We start from the raw sequence: 18,675 nt of genomic DNA, 5'->3' as shown, positions 1-18,675 counted from the left end.
AAATATTTCATGCTGGGTAGTGCTATCCCAGAATAAGAAAAGCTAATGCAAAAGCTGACCAAAATCTACAAAAACCTCTCTCTCTTAAAAAGGGAGGCAGATCCTCTCAGACAGAGGGTGTACTGATGAGGAATCTCATCTAATACAAGAAAAACACCAAACTGGGTTAGTGGGCCCAGTTTAGCAGAGAGAAAGTAAAATAGCACCTTACTCTTCAAAGCTTAACTCAAAATGACCACACACTCTCTACCTCAAGCTCTGCCTTATGCCCCTGGGATATCCAATCACGGTCAGCTCAGTGGAGAAACTGAAAAAGAATGGCATATCCCAATGCTGTTACTAATCCTGATGGTAAAAGAACTAGGGCCAGCCACACAATTATGCACTGAATAAAAAAAATATTTTCTCCTACTTGTTTTAAAAATACTTCTGAGTAACTCATTGCATGTTCCCTAGTCTTTGTACTTTCTGAAAGAGTAAACAACTGATTCTTATTTACCTGTTCCACTCCACTAATTATTTTATAGACCTCTATCATATCTCCCCCCCTCAGCCATCTCTTCTCCAAGCTGAAGAGTCCTAACCTCTTTAGCCTTTCCTCTAAGGGGAATTGTTCCAACCCCTTTATCATTTTGATCACATTTTTCTGTAGCTTTTCTAATTCTGGTACATCTTTTTGAGATGTGGTGATCAGAACTGCACTGAATTCTCAAAGTGCAGTCACACCAGGGAGCGAGACAGAGGCATTATGATATTTTCTGGTATTTTTCTCCATTCCTTTCCTAATAATTCCTAGCATTCTAGTTGCTTTCTTGGCCACTACTGCACACTGAGCAGAGGATTTCAACATATTACCCATGATGGTGGCCTAGATCCTGTTCCTGGGTGGTAACTCTATGGAACCTTATACTGTGTAATTGCAAGCTGGATTGCTTTTCATTATGTGCGTCACTTTGCACTTGTCCACATTAAATGTCATTTGTCACTTCAATGTCTAGTCTTCAAAGGTCCTCTTGCAATTTCTCACAATCCTTTTGTGATTTAACAACTTTGAATAATTATGTGTCATCTGCAAATTTGATCACCTCACTCGTTCCCATTTCAGGTCATTTATAAATATATTACAAAGCAGTGGTCTCAGTACAGGTCCCTGGAGGATGCCCTTTTTCACCTTTCTCCATTGAGAAAACTGACCATTTAGCCCCCCTCTCTGTTTTGTATCTTTTAACCAGTTCGCAATCCACAATAGGGCATTACCTCCTATCCCATGACTTTTTAATTTCCTCATGTGGTACTTTTTCAAATGCTTTCTGAAAATCCAGATTCACTATAGTTACCAGTTACCAGTATGCCCAAGGAAGCATTAGCTAGAATAGATTACTGGATGGCAGGAGCACCCATTCAAATTCCAGTCCCTCCCTTTGAAGGACCTGGGAATGGCTGTTTCCCTGGGATGCTTTATAACAGCTCTCTCCTGAGAGTCTGTAGGCAGTCCCTTATAAATTTTGCAGAGTCAGGAGGTAGTGGAACGCAGGATTTGGTGAGAGAGGCAATGGTGGTGGGGCCACTTGGCAATATGATCAAATTTGAACTAATGTCTGGAAGGGGGACAATATGTAAATCTACAGCTCTAACACTAAATTTTCAAAAGGGAAACTTTGATAAAATGAGGAAAATAGAAAAAAACTGAAAGGTGCAGCTGCAAAGGTTAAAAGTGTACATCAGGCATGGACATTGTTTAAAAATACAATCTTAGAAGTGCAGTCCAGATGTATTCCATGCATTAAGAAAGGTGAACTGAATCAAATCACTGTGAACCTGGAAGATGTAGTAGACCAGATTGACAAACTAAAGCGTAGCAAATTACCTGGACCCGATGGGTATGCACCCCAGAGTTCTGAAGGAACTAAAAAATTAAATTTCAGATCTATTAGTTAAAATTTGTAACCTATCATTAAAATCATCCATTGTACCTGAAGACTGGAGGGTGGCCAATATAACCCCAATATTTTATAAAGGGTTCCAGGGACAATCTAGGAAACTATAAACTAGTAAGCTGACTTCAGTGCCAGGAAGAATAGTGGAAACTATTCTAAAGATCAAAATCACAGAGCATATAAAAAGATATGGTTTAATGGAATACAGCATGGATTTACTCAAGGCAAGTCTTGCCTCCAAATCTGCTTCATTTTTTTGAAGGGGTTAATAAACACGTGGATAAAGGTGAACCAGTAGATGTAGTGTATTTGGATTTTCAGAAAGCGTTTGACAAAGTCCCTCATGAAAGGCTTTTAAGGAAACTAAAAAGTCAAGGGATAGGAGGCGGTGTCCTTTCATAGATTACAAACTGGCTAAAAAACAGGAAACAGAGAGTAGGATTAAATGGTCAATTTTCTCAGTGGAGTACCTCAGAGTACTTGGACCAGGGCTTTTCAATATGATTATAAATGATCTGGAAAGGAATACGATGAGTGAGGTAATCAAATTTGCAGATAATACAAAATTATTCAGAGTAGTTAAATCACAAGCAGATTATGATAAATTGCAGGAGGACATTGTGAGCTGAAGATTGGGCATTCAAATGGCAGATGAAATTTAATGTGGACAAGTGCAAGGTGATGCATTTAGGGAAAAATAATCCATGCTACAATTACACGATTTTAAATTCCATATTAGGAACTACCACCCAGGATAAAGCTCTAGGTGTCATAGTAGATAATACATCAAAATTGTCTGCTCAGTGTGCTGCATTAGTCAAAAAAGCAAATAGAATGTTAGGAATTATTAGGAAGGGGATGGTGAATAAAATGGAAAATGTCATAATGCCTCTGTATCACTCCATGGTGAGCCTGCACCTTGAGTACTGTGTACAATTCTGGTCACCACATCTCAAAAGAATATAGTTGCAATAGAGAAGGTACAGAGAAGGGCAACCAAAATGATAAAGGGGATGGAATGGCTCCCCTATGAGGAAAGGCTAAAGAGGTTAGGGCTGTTCAGCTTAGAAAAGAGACAGGTGGGGGGTACGGGGATATGATAGAGGTCTTTAAAAACATGTGAGGTCTAGAATGGGTAAATGTGAATCAGTTATTTACTCTTTCGGATAATAGAAAGACCAGGGGGCACTCCATGAAGTTAGCAAGTAGCACATTTAAAACTAGAGAAAATTATTTTTTATTTAACGCCAGAGGATGTGGTTAGTGAAGTTAGTGTAGCTGGGTTTAAAAAAGGTTTGGATAAGTTCTTGGAGGAGAAGTCCATTAACTGTTATTAATCAAGTTGTCTTAGAGAATAGCCACTGCCCACTGCTGTTACTGACATCAGTAGCATGGGATCTACTTAGGGTTTTGGTACTTGCCAGGTACTTGTAGCCTGGATTGGCAACTGTTGGAAACAGGATACTGGGTCTGTCTATTTCTTATATTCTTAGTGAAGAGCATACCATTTTTATGCCTTTAGGCCCAGTCAGAGGGAACAGGCTAACCCAGCCTGGGATTCCTGACCAGAGTTGGAAGGATGGTCCTGTCAGTCTACTCCATAGCTGGTTAGGATCCTCCACCTGGTTGTTTTTGGGATTTCAAGAGTTTTCATGGTAGAAGCCTCACTGGACACCTGGGCCCCTTTTGGACTCAGGGCATGGGGAACCCTGTGTCTGGGATGCCCAGGGATAGGGAAGACCTCCCCAGAAGTGGTGGTGACCCATTGTAGGAAGCAACTCCAGTGTTATATTTGGTTAAGGAAATAGACTTTTATGATTTTTGGTGCTCCTTCCTACCTGCAATGGAGCAAGGTAAGACAAACCTGTCTCCAGTGATCCCTCCAGTAAGGGATTCAGAGGAGAGTCAAAGACTGAGACAAACTAAAAAGTGGAAGAACTGCTGTGAATACAAGAACTGTAAAGATCCTAAAGAACACCAATCTGGTCTCTTCAGCCCCTGGGGAGAGAAGAGAGAGTACTCTTTGTGCAAGGACAAGATTTTTGGCCATCCGTGGAAGGGGTTTTCATGCCCAGCTTAAAGGTTGCCCTGCCCACTAGGACCTCCAACTCACCTAAAATAGGAGGGTGTTAGGATCTCTTGCCCAGGCAAAGATTCCTACAAAGATAGAGGTGAAGATGGTATTTGAGGAGAGAAAGTACTGTAGTGCTGGAAGCATATTTATTAACCATCTGCAACCATCTTATAAGGTAAATTTAAGTTTGGACACTAACACAGTGCATCCAGTGTCTTTATTTTGGCACACAGAAAGAGAAGTGACCTGTTTCCCAGGGATAACCAAGAGGAAGTTAACCACCCCTACACGGGCACCTGAAAGGACACCTTTCTTCCCCCAGCCAAAAAGATCCACATCCTGGGGGAAGGGCACCATAGAAGAGCTAGTCAGGGTCCCTGCCCCAAAGACCTTACAAATACTTTTATGGCCATGCAGGATAGAGCCGCTGGGGTGGGGGTTACACACCTTTTTCCACGTTTATTCAAACCTTCAAAAAATGTAGCAGATTAGTGAGGCAAGACTACCCTTGGCTAAATTCATGTTGGTTTTGTCCTATTAAACTGTGACTATATGTTCAGTAATTTTGTTCTTTACAATAATTTCAATCATTTTGCCCAGCACTGACGTCAGGCTCACCAGTCTGTAGTTTCCCGGATCACCCTAGACTCTTTATTGTTATTAATTTTGCATTGAATGCATTCTGTATTCCATCTACAGTATATAGTTTTGTGGATGAGTGAACTTGGATTGTTTATATTTTTATGAGAAATTATAATAAAATTTAAATGGAAAAGAAAATTGGAGTTTATATTGTCCACCCTCCAATCTTCAGGTACCGTAGTCAATTTTAATGATAGTTTACAGATTACTAAAAGTAGGTCTGAAATTTCATTTTTTAGTTCTTTCAGAACTCTGGGATGTATACTATCTGGTCCAGGTAATTTGCTACTCTTTAGTTTGTAAATTTGCCCCTTTACATCTTCCAAGTTCATTGAGATTTGTTTCAATTCCTCAGAACCATCATCTTTAAATGTCATTTCTGGCATGGGTATCTCGGTTACATCTTCTACCGTAAAGACTGAAGCAAAGAATTCTGCCCATTTCTGCTACCCTCACAGAAGAGGCCATGGTAGTCCCCAGCCCTGGCTGATTTATGGGGTTCAGGCTTGGGCCCTGTCTTCTTATTGAGGGTGGGAGTTGGAGTTCAAAGGGGCTCTGGTTAAATTTTTTTTTTTTTGTTTTGGATTTTAAATAAAGCAACTGTTTCGTGCAGTTTGGCAAACAAACTGAACCAAAATATATATTACAACAAAATGAAAATAAACAAAACTATTTGAGCTGCACATCCCTAGTGGATATGATAGAGATTAAGAAACTTATGGAGGATGGTAGGGCTATCCCCTGGTGCCGTGATCATATCCCTTCAGGATACCTGTGGCAGGGTCTTTTTCAATGCCTGATGTATATTGTTATCCTGTCCCTCAAGCAGGGTATATTAATTGAGAAATTAAAAGAAGCTGTGGGAAAACCAATTCTGAAGAAGAAAGGGTTAGATCCCATGGTCCTTAGTAATTATTATCCAGTGACAAATCTTCTATTTCTTGGTTAACTGAATTGCAGGAACATGTCAACACTGATAAAACTCTTAATTCATTCACAATGGTTTACAGTTGAAACAACAATACTTATAACGTTTTATATGTGCCGTGAATGAACATACATATGATTACAATTTGTGGTCAATACAGTGGTTTACAGCTAGGAGGCAATGGAAGTTTACAAAGAGTCAAAGTAGTAATAAAACTATAAGAAAGATAGCAGAGAACAATACAGAGGTAATATAACTTAATGTGCAATGATTGTCAGAAGGATAGGAAACCCCACGATTAATTTCGTGGGTTCTCTTATCGTTATGGGGGGGGGGGGGGGGCGGGAAGAAAGGGCACTTAAAAGTAACACAAAAACACAGCCCGACCCTTTAAAATTAGTTCTTTAGTATCCCCCCACCCTCCGGACCCCCCAAAATTTTTAAGTACCTGGTGGTCCAGTGGTGGTCCCGGGAGTGTTCTCCTGCTCTCGGGCCATCGGCTGCCAGTAAAAAAAAATGGCGCCAATGGCCCTTTGCCCTTAGCACGTGACAGGGTATCCATGCCATTGGCTGGCCCCTGTCACATGGTAGGAGCATTGGATGGCCCGCGCCATTTTTAAAGATGGCGTCGGCCATCCATTGCTCCTACGTCAACTTTGGGCCTTCCTAGGTGTACACGTGCGCCACCGGGCCCTCCTTTGAAGCCTCTTCAGCAGGAACTTGGGGCTGTCCCCTGATTGATGATGTCATCGGATCAAGGTACTTAAGGTCCACCTTTGCCCCAGCTAGCCGATTTGGCAACAAGTTCCGTACGTCTCTACAAGCTCCTGTCTCCGTGTTCCTGTGGCTATGCTATCAGACTCCTTGGACCTGGACTCTATCTGGTACCCGCTCCTCGGGGGCCAGTGTGCGCACTCAACGGGAACTTGGTCTCCTGGCCTCCCCCGCTCCTCGGGCTGGCCCTGCGCCTCCGGAAGTCCCTCTGGAAGTCTCCCCGCAGTTGCCCCCTGGAACATCTTTGCTACTCGGATTTCTACCCTAGCGCTTCCCCGTGCCTCGGGGTTGCGCCTACATGCTATACTAGAGACTGTCAGTGCTTCCCCGCTTCTCGGGGCTGTGCTTCCGTGCCATACTGAGACTGTCTCCTCTTCCACACTCCCCGGGGTCGCGCTTATGCACTATACAGAGATTGCCAGTGCTTCCCCACTCCTCAGGGCAGTGCTTCCGTGCCATACAGAGACTGTCTGTGCTTCCCACTCCTCGGGGTTGAGCATACATCATCACTGGAGACCTGACTTGGACTTCCCTGCTGTACAGGTTGGCCTACGTCATTGCATCTGCACCTCCTTTGCTGCACAGCTCCGCCCCTCAGGGTTGCCTCTTCGGAATACCTCCTGCACGGCTAGTCTTGCGCCTCCTGATCTGCGGCCTGCCCAGCACCTGCCCCCTCGGGGTCTCTGCTCAGGTATTATCTCCAACCTGTCTTTCCCCTGTGGGAATCCCTCCTGACTCCTCGGGACTTCTCCACAGCCTCACCCAGAGCTCCCTGCTGTGCTTGACCTCGCCTCCCGATGGTGTGGACCTGTGGGGAGGAGCCCCACAGGTAGTAACAACTCTCATCTCAGGCCAAGGGTCCACATACCCACAAACCATATCAAATCCAATATTATTTCTTCTGGTTATTATATATCGCATGGGAATTTTTGTTGTTTTGGTCATGTTGTTTGTGACATTTTCTACCATTTCAAAATGAAAAAAATATTTTTGGATGTAAATGATTATAAAAATGATCTGTTGGCTAATATGAATATACCTGCATTTTTCCAGGAAATTTCACCAATAATAATGGACTTTCTTTTCAGAAACTTAAAAAAGAAATCTAGATAAGTAAGACAGTAAATGATTGCAGATAAAGACCAAAATGGTCAATCCAGACTTCCCAGAAGACTTTCATTCAACTTTGGTATAAGCGCATACAAAATCCCTTATGCAACCCAATACAAACTCCCTCTCCCTCCTCCTCCTCCCCCCCACCGGCTTTTATCTGTCCTCTAAACCCTTTTCCTACCACTGTCCTGAGCATGCCCTATTCTGACAAAGTAATCTTGGTTATCATATCATAAAAAAGCATTCCCAGGCCTAGATTAAAACCGCCACCCAACAGCACTAACTATTATTCAAAAACTGGTTTGAAAAAAGAAACCACACTCATTCTCAGCACCCTTTTATCACGTTACCCAACTGTATCATATAGATTCATTCTTACTATACAACTATGCAATTGTCTGCAATGTAAGGGCTACACTGCTCAGTTATCTCCTTTTCCAGATCCAAGTTAATTCTCCCTGTTTTATTGTAACTTTCTCACTTCCATCCTATTGTTTACTGTGTTTGAAGTTGGAATATTGATTACTATGTTACCCTCTGCTTTACACACATTGTTAATTGTAAACTGGGTTGATGTGATTCTTGTCATGAAATTCGGTAAAAGAAAAATAATAAATAAATAAATAAATAAATATCTCTTTGAAAGATATTACCCTACCATAAGTAGAGAAAAACCCAGTTGGTCTAATAATTGTGCAAAAACTGTTTTTCTCATACATACATATAATAAATGCAAATTCTCTTTTTAGGTATCAGCTGTGCAATAAATATTAATGAATGTGAAAATAACGTTTGTGAAAATGGAGGTACCTGCGAAGATGGCATTGGTGACTATATGTGCCATTGCCCTCCAATGGACAAGAAGGGCAATATATGGGGAGGTAAAAACTGCTCTGTGAAGCTTACAGGATGCTTGGGGAATCTCTGTCAAAATGAAGCCTTGTGCATCCCCACATATGAAGGAGAAACTCAAGGCTACAAATGCCAATGCCAACCTGGTTTTTATGATGAATCCTGCACCACTTCAACAACATTCTCCTTCACATCTGCTACGTATATTACCTTGGACCTGCTCACAAACCAGAATGAGAAGAAGAAAGTTGTGCATCTTGCCTTCAGGTTTAGAACAACTTTACCTAATGTACTGCTTCTTTATCGAGGCAGTGAAGCAGAATATTTGTACCTTGAACTTTACAATGGATTTCTGCACACCGTCCTGAAAAGAAATGGCACCTCATCTAATTTCTATATATATGAACAGAGATTACATGATGGCGAGTGGCACCCTGTGCAAGTTGTTTTGAATAATTCTTTAGTCTTAATGCTCTGGCATAAAAACTGCAGCCATGGTATTTGTACAGAGAGCTTCCCACTTGATGAAAAGAATGCAACTGTCTTAGATTCATTTGCTACAGTTTACATTGGTGGTGCTGAGGATACGTTATTATATAACACAATGAGTCAGCAGAGTTTTATTGGCTGCTTAGAAGATTTGCAGATCGATTTTACAACAGTACTGCCACAGAATATTATAAGTCACCCAGGGCCTATGATGGGACTTGGATGCAGCAAAACTGAATGGTGCCATCCCAACCCCTGCTATCATGGTGGAGTTTGTATTGATCTTTGGACATGGTTTCGGTGTGAATGCATACGACCTTATGAAGGCCCATTGTGCTTACATGGTAAGTGCCCCATTATACTACCCCTATGGTTTGTTTTTTTTGTCAGTATTTTATTGATCAATGATGCGACAAGTCTGTGTGTAAGAACATAAGATATACTGTACACCCTGCTGAGGCAGACCAAAGATCCATGGAGCCCAGTGGCCAAGCAGTGTCACAAGTATTCTGCAGATGCCAAAGAGTAGATCCATTCCTTGTTGCTCACATAAAACACCTGGGTCTTATATAGTCATAAAGCCTAGGTGATTTATGTACATGTAAGGATTGAAGTCAAAAAATTGTTTTCAACAATGTATGCATATTTACTGGATGTTAATATGGTTATCTAGTGTCTAAAGTAAGTGCTGAATCAGTGATCATATAGTTTAAACAGAATATTCATGATATTTAGGGGAAAATTTGAAAAGGATGAGGGGCAGGTGTAAAATCACAGATACTTTTCCATGTAGATTTTGCGTCAGTTCTCAAAGGGAAAGCACATGCATAGATCTGCACTTTCTTTTTCTGAGAATATTTTAGCGGGCCAATATAATACACACAGTTTTGAAAATGTCTAACCTCGCCCCTAGAATGCCTCCGTGAAAATCTCCGGTTAAAAGTATGCGCTTTGTGGCCACACCATGCAATACGTTTACCCACATTCAAGTCCCTTATCTGGATGGATCATTTTGGTCTTTCAAATTGAAGTCCCTTATCAACAACATTTCAAACCTATGTTTTGCTTTCGTTTTTTGTTTTTTTTTAAGTGTGTTCTTGGTTTTATATGCATTCACAAAAAAATACTCAAGTAAAAATTAGAGACCTATGATTATATTCGGGCAATTACAAGAATGTTATTTGTAACCTCTCTAGAACATGAGGGATGCAAAGCCTTCTGCTATGATGGTCCCTTTAAATTTAAATTTGTGAACTCCGGTAACTTTCACATCAGCGTGTGAGCGCACATTTGTGCACATATGTCGGCCCGCGCTCAGCTATGCAGCCATTTTATAACATATGCACGCATATGCATACATTTATAAAATAGCCTGGCAGGGCACACGTGGGTCAAATTTTAAGTGGGTGAACACATATGTGCGCAAATACCACTCCTACTATGTAAGTAGAGGGATTTTAAAAGGGGCATGCATCGACGCCATTCCCAGTTTAATAAGTTAATCCCCAGTGTCCAGTTAAGAGAGAGGTCCTCCAACCCCTCAGGTTTGATAGCCCTCATTCTCCCCATTTACCCCCAACCCCTAGAACCCCGCAGATCTGCCTATCTTTCTTTAAATTTTAATTTACAGAGCATCTATAGCAGAAGTAAAGTTACGTAGCAGGGGGCATCGGCGCATGCTGGGTCTCATCAGTATTTATGTACACATCTTTGGTTCACACCCGAAAATGCCCATGCCCTTGCCCCTTTTTGAAAACTTTCGAGATGTGTGTGCTGCAGGAGATACGCGCGTATCTCGCTGGCCTTTAAAATCCACTCGGCACATGCAAGCCCAATTTCTTTGCACAACCCCTAATTCATGCATGCATCAGACTTAAAGTTCACCTCAAAGTATTTTTTCCATGCAGCTTGATTTTTGACAATTTGTTTTGGGAGGAAAGTATTTTGCTATGCTTCATACATTTCACTAAAAATAAACATAGGATAATTTTCAGAATTAAATGTAAATGTAACATACTATTGTAACAATTTTCAAAAGCCCATTTAGCCACATTAAGTGCACGTAACACGGGTAAATGAGCTTTAGAAAACTGCTAAGATAGTATGTTACAGTGACATATTCCTTTGAAAATTACCCTGATAGCAAATAACAGATTACATCCAACACAGACAAAGAAAAAACAGACATAAACGAACCCAAGTCATTAATAAAGAAAGAGCTGTATCTTAGTTATGAAGTAAGTTTATATTTCTGATTAGGAGTAACCTAAAGCCTACTTAGAGAATTATGTCTCCCTGTAACTTTTATCAGGCCGTTAGACCTATTTTAAACATTTTTTTTCCTTAGGTAGAGAATAGAAGATAATCATTGAAAAGCTGGATTCTTTTACCTGCATTCAAATCTGCCTCTTCTCTTGTTTCTCTTCCAGAGTACATAGCAGGAACATTCAGCATGGAGGGCAAGTCAAGTCTGGCCTCCTTTTCCATTAATAATCACCCTGGGACCCATTTTAACATTTCTGGCTTCATCCGTAGTCTGAAACCTACTGGTTTAGTGATGCAAATCAGCAATGAGACAATACCTTGCTTCACTCTCTATCTTAAGAATGGCAGGCTCCACATCACGACATTATCTGCCAAGACTGTCACTTTCTCAGAAAACTTTGCTGATGGCAGATGGCATTTATTAAATATACACTTCAGAGAAGGACTAGTTAGTATAACCCATTTAGATAAATATTTGGAACTAGGGCAGCTGACACCCATTACCTTGGTAGCTGGTTATAATATATACATTGGTGGACTTCCTCTTGGAAGCAGTCTGGATGAGTGGGGAGGCTGTTTTAAGGGTTGTCTTCAAGATATGAGACTCAACGTCCACCGAATGGAATTTTTCCCCTCTTCAGATTACTAACTATAGCCTGCCACAAGAGGCTTATGTGGGGCAGATGAGAAACATCACTCAGAACTGTCTTTCTGATGACACCTGTAATGTAAGTAAAACAAACTCAGTACATGCCCATTTGTGTATTCTATATTCTATGCTATATTGCTACCTAATCTTTCTAATATTAATAGCTTCTTCTTTTCTTCTACATAGAGAAGTTAATTTTCAACAGTGTGCATAACTCAATACCATACATGCATAAATTGGTATGTTTAATAGGGATGTGAATCGGGCTTCAGACAATTGAAAATATTGTCGATATTTTCAAAATCGTCAGAAATCGGGGGCTCCCCCGAAACGATAGGAAAACCCCATGATATTAATCGTGGGGGTTCTCTTATCATTTTGGGGGAGGGCGGGAAAAACGGCACACAAAAATAACCCCTAAACCCACCCCGACCCTTTAAAACTAATCCCTTTGCTTCCCCCACCCTCCTGACCCCCCCAAAAACATTTTACAGGTACCTGGTGGTCCAGTGGAGGTCCCTGGAGCGATCTCCCACTCCCGGGCCGTCGGCTGCCACTAATCAAAATGGCGCCAATGGCCCTTTGCCCTTACCATGTGACAGGGTATCCGTGCCATTGGCCAGCCCCTGTCACATGGTAGGGGCACTGGATGGCCCGCGCCATTTTTAAAGATGGCGCCAGCCATCCAGTGCTCCCTCCATGTGACAGGGGCCGGCCAATGGCACGGATACCCTGTCACATGGTAAGGGCAAAGGCCATCGGCGCCATTTTGATTAGTGGCAGCCGACGGCCCGAGAGTGGGAGATTGCTCCCGGGACCCCCACTGGACCACCAGGTACCTGTAAAATGTTTTTGGGGGGGTCGAGAGGGTGGGGGAAGCAAAGGGATTAGTTTTAAAGGGTCGGGGTGGGTTTTTTGTTTATCAGCTCGGGCGCAGCTGATAAACAAAACCGCGATCGGGCCCAATGAAAACCCCCCCCACATGTGAATCGGAACCGGAATCCGAACCGATTCGGTTCCGATTCACATCTCTAATGTTTAAAGTTATGCTTGTAGTTTATAAACTGCACAGTGGGATCTGCAAAGGTTCAGGCTAATTTAAAAATGAGCATGTGTGCACCCATACACAGAAGTGGAGATATATCTGAATTCTAAATCATGCGCAAATCCATTTATCACATGTAAGTATGCTCCTAATTTTAAGAAGTTACTCGAGCAACTTAGTGTATCTTACATAAGACTTTGCCAGCTTTAATGTGCGTATGTAAGCGAATTTTAAACATGCTCACACGAGGGACATTCCCAGTTTTTCAAATTAGGCCACCAGTTTGCCTAGTCAATCTCAAGGTCATCCAGACCCCTCTAGGTCTTCATCCAGCATGCCCCCCAGTTGATCCAGACCTCTCACTCTCTTGTGTAAACCCAAAAACTCGAGATCTGCAGACTTACCCAGCAGGAGCAGCAGTAAAGTTACACTGCAGCCTCCTGAATGCTCATGCTCCACCCTAACTCCACCCATTTTTTGTTACTTGTGCACACGTATATATGCACGTAACTTTCGGCTTTTAAAATATGCATTTCTCGTGTGCATCCCACATACATATATGGGGGCAGATTTTAAAAGACACGCGCTCTGCCTACAGTTGTGTGCGCTACCCGGCACGCACAAATATACGCCCGATTTAATGACATGCGCGTGCAGCCACATGCATGTTATAAAATCAGGGGTCGGTGCACACTAGTCACCTTGTGCGCGCCGAGCCCTCGGAGAGACCAGCTGGCTTTCCCCGTTCCCCCTCCACACACACACACACCTTCCCCTCCCTTCCCCGCCCCCCCGGCCGAAACCCCCCCGTACCTTTATTTCACAAGTTACACCTGCTGACTGCCATTGTGCAATCCCCCGGCCTAGTGGTGGTGGAGAGGCCTCTGGTCACATCCCCCACCCTGCCCCAGCCCACCCCCGCCCCGGACCACCCATTTTTTCAAGCCCCAGGACTTATGCGCGTGCCGCAGGGCCTTTTGAAAATAGGCCCGGCACGCATAGGGCTTTGAAAATCTGCCACATGAGCTTTTTAGTGTGAGCAACCCTTTCAAAAATTGGTCCTTTATGAAGTAATACATAGCCCTTCCCAAAAGTATGCGTGTGTCAGTATCCACACAAGTTTGTAATGGATGAATGTGTACATTTTTTGCAAATATTTTGTAAAATACCTGCATATATTTTACGCATTAAATAATTATAATGTGTGTATAATTTTATGAATGGCAGCAGGTATTTTATAAAGTTGGCTGATGTATGCATGTATTTCACATATGAAAATATTTGTGCATGTACTTCCAGTCACTGAGACCTTCACCAGTTGACCCACATCCTCCACCATTTACCCTAGATCCCCACCATTACCCTAGATCCCCACCAATATAAAAAAGTTATAAATAAATAAAATAAAAGAGAGGTCAAATATAATATCCGTGATTTGATGGCATATACATATACTTTATTTATAGAATACGTAAATGTGCACATTTCTAAACCTCACCCCAGACTGCTCTTGTAACTCCTCTTTATATGTGCATAACTCCCATGCAGCAGTGACAGTATGTGCATACTCCTGAAAATTCATTTCCTGCTCACAAAAGCTACTGCCCGTGCATTTATAGAATTATAGAATTTATAGAGTAGCTGCTACTCAGCTACTCTATAAATTCTCATCATCTTGTCAACTAAGTAACTGCAACTTTCACACCAACTATTCAAACCAACTGAAAAGTTCAAGAGCCCCAAAATTCTAATTTCAAGGGAAGAATCAGCAGCCAAAATATTCAATTCTTTTTTTCAATGAAACTGCCCAAAATTGTATATTGATGGCTTTCAATGAATGGCAATTTAGATTCTAAAATCTGATTGTTGGTCTTTCAAACTGTGGTACTTCCACATCTGCCTCCAACCCACTCCTCTCACCTCAAATGTGGTACTTTCTTAAATGTGGTACTTCCACATTTGAGGTGAGAGGTTGGAGGCAGGACTGACCCTTCTGCCTGTGCCCGACCCTTTACTACAAATGCATACACATAACACCAGGTTGGGGATCAAACAGGCTGCAGCTTTTATTAACAACATCCTGGAGCCCGAGCCAGTTCATCACAACAACAGATTCCCCCTCCCCTGCCCATACGCCACCAACCAGCAAGACGGGCACTCAGAGGCTATCCCAGCCTGTATGTAGTCATTTCACTGATAATACACAAAGAGGGCTAGAATACCCAAAAATGTTTCCAAATAGATACACCGTGAGTTACGATTTTTTTGTCATTAAGTAGACCTCATACATAAGCGTAGATGCAAATGCTATTTAGCATGACGTTTTACACCAATAGTATAATCATAGGTCAAGTAATTTTTTGTATGCTGAGTGAGTGCCAAATATAGAAAGTAAGATATTTATAACATAATATTCATCATCGTATTCATTAATAATCTGAAGCTGATATAGCCACTTAGCTTTTTTGAATGAGAAGAAACGCCCGAAAGTCAGAGATGTTAATGAGGCTCAGAGTCTGTTAGCCCAACACGGACTGTGTTTCGGCTGCTGCCTTCTTCAAGGGGCCGAAAGTATCTGAAAACGTTTGCAATAACTGATAAGCCACCAGTAAACAATATTAATATTTCAAGCGACACAATTACAATGTAGTACTGACGTTAGATGATATCGGCGGCATTTTCACTGGTGTGAAGGTAATGCGTTTCCTCTGCCAAAGGGGCCGCACATGCACCATTTTTAAAGGGGCATTTAGGGAATCGAGAAATTACATGTAGGGAACCACAGCAGATGTCATTAGTTGCTACTAAATTATGAAGTCAAATGATGGTATACCATTCCATAGAGGCGTTTAACTCATGAGGGTGCACACTATTCAGATAGAAAATCCATTGTTGTTCATGGTAATTTAGTAGATATTGAGTATCTCCCCCCTGCTGGACATATGTATCCTCAATATCTACTAAATGACAAAAAAATCGTAACTCACGGTGTATCTATTTGGAAAAATGTTGGGGTATTCTAGCCCTCTTTGTGTATCATTTTATGTACGGCTATTACTTACTCTAATTTTTTGGAGAGCTGTGGTGGTTCAGTTTGTAGTCACATCATTGACATGTCCCCCATGACCCTCGCCACCGCCCCAGCAAGGAGTCGTACCAGCAGCAACTGCACCCAGTTGTTCTGTTAGGAATCACTGACCTGACCTGACCCCTGTCAAGTCAGACACTTTTAACCACCGCATAATCCCCCAGTCGGCTTGGGCTACCTGCCATGGGTGCAGGTAAGAATTACCTGCGATCCCCAAAGATGTGGCCAGGATCCCTACTCAGTATGTATTCCAAAGCCTCTTGCAGCGCATTCAAAAAGAGGTCCAGGCCCACAAAGGATAAATGTACCCCATTCCCCCTAAACAGCCCCGCCTCGAGGTCGCAAGCCCAATCATGATACACAATTGAAAGGGATACACAATTGAAAGGGAACAGAAGTATATTTTGAGGAAATACATAGAAGAGGAGTGAAGAAATACAAGGAGTATACCACCAGGATGTGGAGGAATTGATTGTAAAAAATAATATGGTAATTGTGGGAGAGTTTACATATATTTTGCACTATTATATAAAATACATTTGAGATAAAAATTGTGAAAAATGTTTTTTGAATATAGTATGAATGTGATGGATGAGTGAATTAATATGGATATATTGTACATTGTATTGTATTTTGATAAACATGTATATCTTTTAAATGTTTTGATATAAAGTTTTAAAATAAATCTTATTAATGTTGAAATACACAGGTAGATCTTTATATGTTATTCATATATGAATATACCTGTGGTTGAACCCCATGATATATATATATATATATATATATATATATATATACATACATAATTATATACCTGAATATGAAACCCCCCCCATACCAGCTAACCAGGAGCCAATCTGCTGATTTGCCTTGGCACAACAACGGCACCAAACCTTATTCGCGATCAAAGCAGGCCTTAGAATTATATCAGACCAGCATATTACAGTGGCACGGAACAAACAGGAAACCGTCACCAGCTTCCTGCGCACCATGCCAATGAACCTGCAGCCCGACATTTTGCCCCAGTCGTTCCCGCCCAGGTGAATGATTAAGATATTCGGCGGGCTGAAACAGCTGAGCCCCTTTGCAGACAATGCAGCAACTCCACCCAAAGCATTCCCCTTCGCCCCAACCAAACATTCACCTCCTGACCCTCCAAGTCCAAATGTGGCCCATACAGGTGCCTACGGGTGTGGGAATGGGCCCAGGCTATGTAGGAATGTCCCACGATCCACACAACCGTCCTCCGGTGTGCTGCACCTGCAAAGAGAAAAGAATTAATATCTCGGACGACTTAAAAATTACCGGACCGCACATACCCTGTGAAAGCATCCGACTTCCACCTACCAATCCTTTGGATCACTCCCCCAGACAGACCACAGGTCGCCACGGATGTCGCTGCACCAATCCAGAAGGAGTGAGTCCCGAACCTCGAGGTATCCAACCCCAACGCAGTCAAACACGTCCGCAGAACTGTCTCAAACTGATACTTTGTCAGGGGCTGCAAGTCGTGGTAAACCAGAAAATGAACCCCCCCCCGTCCTGGCAAATTCGCCCAAAAACCACTGCGTTCACCACAGAGCAGGTCTGCAGTCCCGGAACCAAATGAAGCACCACCGACTACCCTCTACCTGCCTGATTGGTTTTTGACCTATCCATAACTAAGGTCACCGAATCCTCCCATATGCTCACGTTCCTAAGAGGACAGAAGCCTCAGACCCCTGGGAGGCTCTCGCTACCAACTCGCTAATGCGAAAAGTGCCAAAGAAGGCAAACACAAAGGCGAGCTGAAACAGACAACACTCGTAGTCGTTATTACAAATAGTAAGCAATAACTCCCATAGTTTTCCCAAAATCTCATGATTAATCAGGAGATGTTTATGTGGTACAGCGGGTCCACCCCAGCATCAACTGACGAACCAGGAATCTCCCTACAGGAAAGCCCCAGCCACGAGCCCTCATAAAAAAGGAGAATCCAGACAATTGCCTACCCACCGATGCCCTGGAAGCCCCGCTAGCCCTTGCCCTCTCAATAAATTGTATGATGTATTCATCCGAGACGGGATCCCCATGCCAACCCAAACCTGCCAGGAAAGACACATCCTTGTCTGTGGACACCACATAACTTCTCCAGGTGGACGGAGCTAATGATGCCCGGAACAGCTTCCATGCTTCTGGGAACCGAAACTCCAAAGGAAATGCGGCACTATGCTCCTGGCTGATCCACTTCCAGTGCGAGCTCCCGAAACAAGGACCACTTGTAATGAGAAAGAGAATCAGCCACAGCGTTAGAAACCTCGGGAACATGCCTAGCCCATACAGTGATATTCAAGCCCATACAGCGCAGCAGATCAGACAGCAATATGCAGTTCGCAGACTGCCTGTTAATGACATCCACTACACTCCAGTTGTCGCACCAAAACTCTACTCTCCTGTCTTGAAATTGCAATCCCCAAAGGAACAAAGATACGACAATGGGGAACAATTCAAGGAATGTAATGTTCTTGGTAACCCCGGTCTCCTTCCAGTCCTCCTGCCAAGATGCCCCACACCAGGCACCCTGGAAGTAAGCACTGAAATCAACCGATCTGGCCACATCGGTAAATAATTCTAAGTCGCGATTCGAGACAGAATCATCTTGCCACAATAACGAGCCATTAAAATCTGACAGGAAACAATCCGTAAATCTTCCTTCAGCTGCTCCGTTATGCGAATGTGGTGACCACTCTTTCGCAAACCTGCTATACTGGAACTCAGCCTTCTCAGAAAAACCCTAGCCATAGGAAGCACGTGGCAAAGAAAATTCAACTGCTCACCAG

The 18,675-nt window shown here is 42.6% G+C and overlaps 1 protein-coding gene across 1 annotated transcript in view; it reads left to right on the top strand.

The window, feature by feature from the left end:
• Positions 1 to 18,675, top strand: part of CRB2 (crumbs cell polarity complex component 2) — a 228,528-nt gene that overhangs the window by 175,737 nt on the left and 34,116 nt on the right. Inside the window, 3 exon segments of the mRNA XM_029611770.1 lie at positions 8,218 to 9,153; positions 11,239 to 11,720; positions 11,722 to 11,802. Of these exon segments, the coding sequence (XP_029467630.1) occupies positions 8,218 to 9,153; positions 11,239 to 11,720; positions 11,722 to 11,802 (1,499 nt within the window).

The sequence above is a fragment of the Rhinatrema bivittatum genome, chromosome 8 (genome assembly GCF_901001135.1).
Source record: "Rhinatrema bivittatum chromosome 8, aRhiBiv1.1, whole genome shotgun sequence".
NCBI lineage: Eukaryota > Metazoa > Chordata > Amphibia > Gymnophiona > Rhinatrematidae > Rhinatrema > Rhinatrema bivittatum.
The sequence above is the reverse complement of the archived record's forward strand: the minus strand, read 5'-3'. Positions and strand labels throughout refer to the sequence as shown.